Source organism: Amblyomma mixtum, chromosome 1, assembly GCF_055824585.1.
Source record: "Amblyomma mixtum isolate Tamu chromosome 1, ASM5582458v1, whole genome shotgun sequence".
Classification (NCBI taxonomy): domain Eukaryota; kingdom Metazoa; phylum Arthropoda; class Arachnida; order Ixodida; family Ixodidae; genus Amblyomma; species Amblyomma mixtum.
The window spans coordinates 139,757,003-139,764,952 of record NC_143012.1 but is presented as its reverse complement, the minus strand read 5'-3'; the positions used below and the strand labels follow the sequence as shown (position 1 = coordinate 139,764,952).

General features: G+C 54.4%; 1 protein-coding gene across 3 annotated transcripts in view; it reads left to right on the top strand.

The window, feature by feature from the left end:
- The window catches only part of LOC149367737 (steroid 17-alpha-hydroxylase/17,20 lyase-like), a 64,026-nt gene extending 56,813 nt beyond the window's left edge, over window positions 1–7,213 (top strand). Inside the window, exon 10 of one of the 3 annotated variants that reach the window (XM_089567405.1) lies at window positions 6,590–7,213. In XM_089567405.1, coding sequence (XP_089423531.1) covers window positions 6,590–6,948 — 359 coding nt within the window. In that variant the 3' untranslated portion in view covers window positions 6,949–7,213. The remainder of the gene's footprint in view (window positions 1–6,589) is intronic. The other 2 variants (XM_089567404.1, XM_089567403.1) reach the window with 2 other exon arrangements.
- The last annotated feature ends 737 nt before the right edge of the window (window positions 7,214–7,950 follow it).

Genomic DNA, 7,950 nt, shown 5'->3' with positions numbered 1-7,950 from the left:
CGCCGCCATGGCGAATCTGCGAGCACCCTACGGCGCACACTTTTCGCGAACAACTGTCGTGGACTCCTCTTCATCGCGCCTCGTCAAAGCGGCACTTAACTCCACAGCTGCATCTTTTGAGGAAAGAAAGTGGCGCAGCCGCAGCTGCCTCGGCGAGAGCATCGTGGGAAGGAACGACACAGAACAGGAGCCGAGGATGGGGGGAGGGGGGGGGTTGAAGTAAATTGGGAGCGACAGATGAATGTAGAGAAAGAAGTGCCGCTGCTTGTCCGGTGAAGCCCTCTGTCCAGTGACTCAAGAGTCTTCCAGATTGCCACCTCTTTCTCCCTTCCTTATTTCACTCTCTACTTCATCATTTCCCTCACGGCACTGTTCTGCGTCTGTGCAGAGCTTCATGGCTGACTCCAAAACCCGCAGTTTATTTATTTATTTATTATTTATTACAATACCTTCAGGGCCCCAGTGGGGCGTTACAGAAGGGAGTGGTTAAAAAAGTATAGACAATGCAGCAAAATGAAAACAAAAAGTAAATGCAAAATGTAATGTAATACAGCAAAGAAAGAAAAAACGTAAGCTTGAACAAAATATATATCAGAATAGGTAACAAAACAGCCTAGTCAAACACATAGTTTTCCGCGGCATTTTTAAATAAACAGGTGTCAGAAATATCGGCAACCAAGGTGGGCAGGTGGTTCCAATCGCTCGCCGTCTTGGGTATAAATGAGTTGAAGTACGGATTGCTTCGGCAGTATGGAATGCGTACCTTGTGGCGATGATCCGTGCGAGGTTGTGGGTGGCTCAGTGATCAACTACTGACTCGACCGCGGCGGCAGCGTTTCGCCTGCAAAATGCTCCGTTAAGATCCCCAGGTGGTCGAAATTATTCCGGAGACCTCCACTACGGCACCCCTTTCTCTCTTTCTTCTTTCACTCCAACCTTCCTCCATTCCCTCAAGGCGCGGTTGAGGTGTCCAACGAGGCAGCAAGAGTGGGTTGGAGAGAGTTGTCAGTGACTGCAAGGGTGTGGGCTGGGTAGCGGCTGTACGAGGCTGCATCCACTTTAGCCACGGCACGTTTCCGACCGTACTCGCGCCAGAGCGCGGAGGCTCGCGCTGCTGTGCGGGAGGGGTGGCGTTCAGGACGCATATTCTTAGGGAGGAGATGAACGGTTAGGAAGGAGGAGACGTGAGAAGGGATGGGCAGTGAGGTAGGAAGGGGGATAAGAGAGGAGAGCGTAAGAATTGAGAGAAGTGCGCGACCCGGGTGGGTGCGGGAAAGAAGCTGGGCCGTACTATGGGCCTCCGTCAGCTCCGTAAGGTAGTTGTGGGTGCCCATGGACAGTAGCCGAGCCGTCGAGGTAGATGTGGGAAGGGATAGGGCCGACTTATACGCCTGGCGAATGAGGCTGTTCACTTTGTCCTCCTCGATGCGAGAAAGGAAGAGATAAGAAAGTGAATAGATGAAGCTGCTTAGAACAAAGGCCTGGACCAAGCAGCGGACGTCATGTTCGCACATGCTGACGTGGCGGTTGACAATGCGGCGTATGAGGCAGATGAGGCAGATGGTCTGGTGTACAGTGTTTGTGAGTCGAGTGATGAGGGTGGTGTGCTTGCCATTAGACTGAAGAAATAGTCCAAGGATGCGGAGGCTAGAGACAAGAGGAATGGGTGTGCCTTCCAGGAGAGGGCGACATGGGGGCCACCCCCAAGGCAGAAGGAGCAAAAGTTCCGATTTTGGCAGGGAGCAGCTCAACCCGACAGCCCGGGCGTGTCACCACTGCGTCCACACCCGCCTGGAGAGTGGTCTCCACATCTCCAAGATTGCCGGTGGTCACCCAGAGGGTTCGTTAGTGACTGCGACGAATACACACCAACTAGCCCAACTGTCTTCCATGATCATACCCAGAGGGTTATGTCATCGACGTAGAAAGCATGAGATAGAGCTGGAATAGTGCGCAGAGCATGTGCCAGCGGGAAGAGGGTTATGATGAAAAGAACCGCGGACAAGACAGAACCTTGGGGGGTACCCTTGTTTCCAAGGGAGAAAGAAGAAGAAAGTAGGCCGTACGAGATTTCGGCCGTGAGGTGGGCGAGGGAAGTGGTGATGAAAGCATGGACACGGGGTCCGACATGGAGGGAGGAGAGAGCGACCAGAGTGGCAGTATGATGTACATTGTCGAATGCATTGGTAAGGTCCAGCACCAGGATCGCTCGAGTGCGTTTGTGGTTGGAGTGGTGTAGGACTTACTCGGAAAGCTGGAGCAAGGCATCCTGGACGGACAATTGGGGACGAAAGCCGAACATGGAGTCCGGAAACATGTCGTGGTCATCCAGATAAGCCTGCAGGTGGGCCAGGATGATGTGCTCGAACAGCTTTCCGAGACAGGATGTGAGAGAGATGGGGCGGAGGTGCTCTAGTACAATAAGTCTGCCGGGTTTGGGGATGAAAGAGACACGTCCATAGGTCCACGAGGAGGGAAGAGTGCCAGCCTACAAATGTGTATTGATAAGGTTAGTAAGAGCTTCGAGGGAGGGGGTATCTAGGTTTCTGAGTGCTTCGTTAATGATGGCAAAAGTAGAAATAAAATGAATGAATGAATGAATGAATGAATGAATGAATGAATGAATGAATGAATGAATGAATGAATGAATGAATGAATGAATGAATGAATGAATGAACCTCGCCCGGGGAGATATCCGCATCAAGATCGGGGTTGAGAAAGCCGGAGTAGGTAGGAAGAGGAGTAGGGGAGTCGGTACAGAGGCAGCGGTTCCTGAGAGCCACGAGGAAGTCAGAATCGGAGAGTGAGGAGGAGTGAAGGAGGTGGGAGATATCCTTGCGCTGTGGAGCTTTGGTGTGCGTAGGGTATAGTAGCACCCTGAGGAGCGACCACGTGTCGCGGAGGCCGAGATTGCCGGCCATGCGATCGCAGGTCTGGCCCCACTGTTGCCGAAGAAGAGTGTAGCAGTGCTCCTCCATGTCCGACGCGAGCTGGGCCAAACGGAGCAACAGGCGGAGATTGTGTTTCTGGGCCTGCCAGCGGCGGTGGACAGCGTGATAAGCTTCCCAAAGGTGCAGCAGACGGCTGTCTGCCGTAGTGGAGTTGGGTGCTGCAGGGAGTGCCGAGGTGGCAGTGCGAACGTCCACACTGCTTCATCGACTCAGTCCAGGCCGAGAGATCAGTTATAGGAATAGATGAGGAAACAGAGAGACGAATGAAGCGAAAGCGGTCCCAGTCAACTATCTGAGTCAGACGAGGAGAAGAACGAGCTAGAGAGGGGGAGGGAAAAGTGGTGCAGAGGACTTAGTGATCGCTACCGAGGGAGACCCCTGTATTAGCCATGGGATCGGTAGCATTTTTGGCGAGGGCAAGGTCTGCATTGGTGTCTCGTTGGGCACTGGATCTGATCCTGATGAGGCAAACGAAGTCATTAACGACAGAAAGGCATTCGTTCTGGATGAAAGCCAAAAGTGAGTGGCCCTTGCGGGTGTTCTTGGAGTAATTCCAGCCGGTATGGGGTGCACTAAAGTCTCCCAGAGTGACCAGGGCGTTGCTGCCAGCGCAGGCGAGCGCTTTGCGGAAGACGAGAAGGGGAAGGGTTGAAGGGGCTTTGGGAGGGCTGTACACATTGTGAACGAAGAGGCTTGCCTCAGTGCGAAAGCTGGGAAGGGTATCAAGGAGGAGATGGGAACATTCCGAAACGCCCAGTTGGAGCAGCACGGCAGTCAGTTTGCGGTGCACCAGCGTTGTAACGCTTGGTTGGGCCTCGGAGGTGTAGTCGCGCAGCTTCACGGGAGCTAGGTGTTCTTAGTGTGCTAGGACGCCGGGGAGAGTGTCAGGAGGGATGTTCTGGAGGTGCAGCTGCAGGGTGCTCCGTTTGCCGCCGAACCAACGATGGTTCCAATGCCAGAGATTAAGGTGCGGGGGGTGTCTGGCCATGATGGATGGCGAGGTTCTCAGAGTTAAAGTGCAGGGTTTGGTGGGGTAGGTAGCGAGAGGTGCCCGAGGGTGGCCTCAGACGCGCTCTGGCGGGTTTCTAGGGCCACGACTCTGGTGTCTAGAGCGGTGAAGTTAGATTCAATGGCGGCCACTCGGGTGTCGATACTGGCGACGCGTTCCTCAAGTTGCGCGAAGCGAGCCATGATGCGCTGCTCAAACGCCTCCAAGAAAGACGCTGTGTGGCGGATAACGCCCCGCTCGGCCGCGACGGCGTCGGAGAAGGGGGATCGGCGTCTGTGCGGGGGGGGGGGGGGGGGGGGGCAGCGGTTGGGAGAGGAGGCACGCGATGACGCATCCGAGGGTGCCGTGTTCATCGGCTCCTCAGCTGGTGCCGGCGGAGGCGGCGGTTGTAGGGTTCCGGGAGCTGATGTAGAAGTAGGAGAAGGAGGAGCGGGAGAGGACAGATGCGCTAGCGCGACCGGCAGCTGACGTGAAAGATCCTTAATATGGAGCTGCTGAGCAGCGGTAATGGCCTCGAGGGCCGTGGTCTTGGGGTCCGGCGTATGGGGCTGCGATTTCCAGCTTACCGGTGATACGCTGGTGGAGGCGGGAGCGGTGGACGCCTCGGGCTTGGGCAGTGGCGGCTGGCAGACTGTGCACCACGGGAGGCAGAGCATTGGCGGGGGCAGGAAGGCCGGGAGGTCTTGAGGATGGGCCCGGTGGGAGCCGTTGTTGGGGGAGGTTGGATCTTGGAAGTGGCTGCAGGTGACGACGGGCCGTTCCGGTCGAATCGATGCCTGCACGAGCGCGAGCCCGTGATGCGGTCCCCCTAGCACAGGATGTAGCAGGGGACGCAGGTCGGAGGTTCGACTGCCTTGTGGGCCTCTCCACAGCGGTGGCAGAGGGAAGACTTGGGCTTCGTGCAGACGTCCGCGCGGTGGCCTGGAGCCCAGCAGTTAATGCAGGCCTCAGCTTTAGGGCGGGACGGGTGGCATCGGTGGATCCCGCAGTGAAAGACGATGGTGCTGGGGGAGTGGTACCGACGAAGGTGATGAGGATTGATTTAGAGCGTCCCATCTCACGCGCGTCGGCGATGGCGTAGGGGGTTTGACATTCATGGATTGGAGGTCTTGGGCAATTTCTTCCTGAGTTTGGGAGTCCACGATATATATGATGTATATGATGCCACGGAGTGCGTTGTCGGGTGCCGCTATGTAGGCACGAAGGGGTAAAGAATGGGACCCAAGCGGAGTTCCGAGACCCGGAGGTAGAGACGAGCGCGGAGCTCAGATGGGGTGCTGACAGTGAAAGAGCTAGTTATTGTACGGATGGATCCGTGCACGGTCGGTGGTGCGGGCGGTGGCGTAGTCGATGTTGCCAAGGGTACAGAGGACTTGCAAGCAGGGCTCCGTTGGAGGTAGTGCCCCACTACCGGTCTGAAGACGATTTTGAACTCTTCCGCTGGGAGACGAGGGAGGGGAGCGTGACGACGTAGAGTGGCAGTACAGGAGGTGGTGTTGGACGGTGGAGGAGAGGTCGTGGATGCGTTCGAAGCAGGCGGTGACGAGACGCTGGGCTGATGTGCCGCGGCTACACGGTGTGCCTTCACGGCACGCACCCAGTGTGAGTCGGCTGCAAGCTCAGCAGGGGTTATGGAGACGCCATCTACTTGGCAGGCCGTACTGACTCCTTGGAGGTCTGCGAACGGCAGCGGCGCAGGCGGCGAAAGCCGTGCCGCGACGGCCGCAGGTCTGGCGCGTCGGCGGCGTGGAGCAGCAGAAAAATGGACCAAAATAGTTGAAAGTGGACGGAATCGGCCTCCGAATGTGTCAAACGGATCCTTGGACCTTCACGGATGCGTTGGTGAAGTTTCGCAAAGAAAGGATGAAGAAATTCAGCTCCGCGTCCGAGTAGCGTTCAGGGGTGAGGGCGCCGCGCCCCACATTGACGGCGGGGAGCGCTGACGAAGGCAGCCAGTCCCAGCGCGGAGCTCGAGGGGAAGGCTTCGCGTCAGTCAGTCGGACAGAAGACCAACGCCGGGTAGAAGCTTCGGGCCACTGATGCTGCGAGTATAAGCTGCGCGTATGCAAGCTGCCCGAGGTCGTAAGCGTGAGGCTCCGGCAGCATCGCTGCTAGCGGCGTAATCGCACTCGCATGTAGGCAGAATCACTTCATTGCAGTCTGAGCTCACTACAGCAGCATTTTTCGGTGTGTAATCGTTATCGTGTGCCGGCTAGCGCTGATTTTCCGCATTACTATTTGTGTGCAATCTCCATTCAACTTTCATTATAGTTCTGTACCAACCCACCAGTGGCCACGAAAATTATGGTCGGCATCACGGTTCTGCATTATCTGTCCCAACAACCGGTGTCGTCATTTTCTTTTTACATTGAAAGCTCTCGCACGAAGCCCTTCCCAGCGCAACCCGTCAACATGCGGTCTCGTGACCTGTCACTTTTTATCACGACACTAGCGCCCCTCAGGTCACCGTGCGCTCGTAGTGATCATAGGGGTGGCCCAGGGTTGCCAAAATGTGCGCAGGTCTAAGGCATTAGCAAAAGAAAGCCAGCAGCGCGGCGACAGCTTTCGCTCAGTTTAGTGCATTACGCAACAGGGCACAAACACTGGGCAATGTTTTTCTTCCTTGCAGGCCACGTTGCGATCTCGAAAGACACCAGGCTCTTGTACAACATATATAGCGTTAACCACGACCCCAAGATCTGGCCGGACCCCGACGTGTTCAAGCCGGAGAGGTTCCTGGACCCGGTGACGGGCAAGATGGCCGCCAAGGACCAACTGCCGCCCCTGCTCAGCTTCGGCCTCGGCCCGCGGACGTGTCCCGGGGAGAAGCTCGCCCAGGCGGACATCTTCTACGTGCTCGTGCGGCTTGTGCAGAGGCTGAACATCGCTGCACCCGAAGGCGCCGTCGGCAGAGAAGCCACACCGATGGGCTCCAGTTTCTTCCTCGTTGCGGACCACCACGATGTTGTGCTCACGAAGCGCAGATGAACACTTTAGCGTTTCCGCTATCTTATCAGCTCCCGCATGCTCTCTTCATACCTGAGCACGAGCACGGTGCGTCAGCGTAATGTAAATCCATGTTTTTAGTCCTTTTTTAAACCAAAATCTGTTATAGCGTTGGTTTAGCCATATAGCCATGCATTTTAATTCATTAAATAAAATGAATTGAATTAGAGGTAAATAAATCAATTCAAATCAAAGGAAGCTGAGACACTATTCGAAACATTTAGTTCCCTGAGGCATTTTATAATTTTAACACGTTTAACTAGAATAACTCCTTTAAAGAGAGCGGAAATAAACGGAAACAACTGTTTTTTACAGTAAAAAGCGCCTCAGGGCTCCGAGCGGACACCATTGTTGCCCGCGGTTGGGCGGGACTGTCATGACGTCAGCCGCAGGATCTCCCACTTATAAAAATGGTCTATAGACACTCTATAGACTTATCATAGACTCTATTGCCCTCCTATAGATATTTATTTTTGTCTATACATAGTCCATAGTCTATAGACAAAAGTCTACAAAAAGTGTATGGCCATAAATCTATAAATTGTCTATAGACTATCTATAGCATTTGTATTGCCTATAGACTATTCTTTATAATTCGTCTATAGATAGTCTATAGACTTGATAGACAGAAGTCTATGGACAGCCTCTAGAATGTCTAAATAAGTTTTTGTAAGGGCCGGCTGGAGACGACTGTGATGCTGGGTAGCTCATTCCTTCAGGAGAATTGCCTAGTCTATTTAGGAATTTGTGGATCATTCAAACAATGCTGAATAGCTTGGACTCTTCCCGTACATGTTCGAGCCTTCAACGGCCTCAGAAAACTGCGCGACCAACGACGCTGTGGAGTGTCTACAGCGAAAGTGAAGTCGCCACATTTGCGCGTATCGTAAATCTCAGCTGGTGCGTACATTTTGCACGAGTGCATGTACAAATCACCGGAGAAAAAAAAAAGAAATCGCGTCGAAACACTATTGCAGTCGCTAC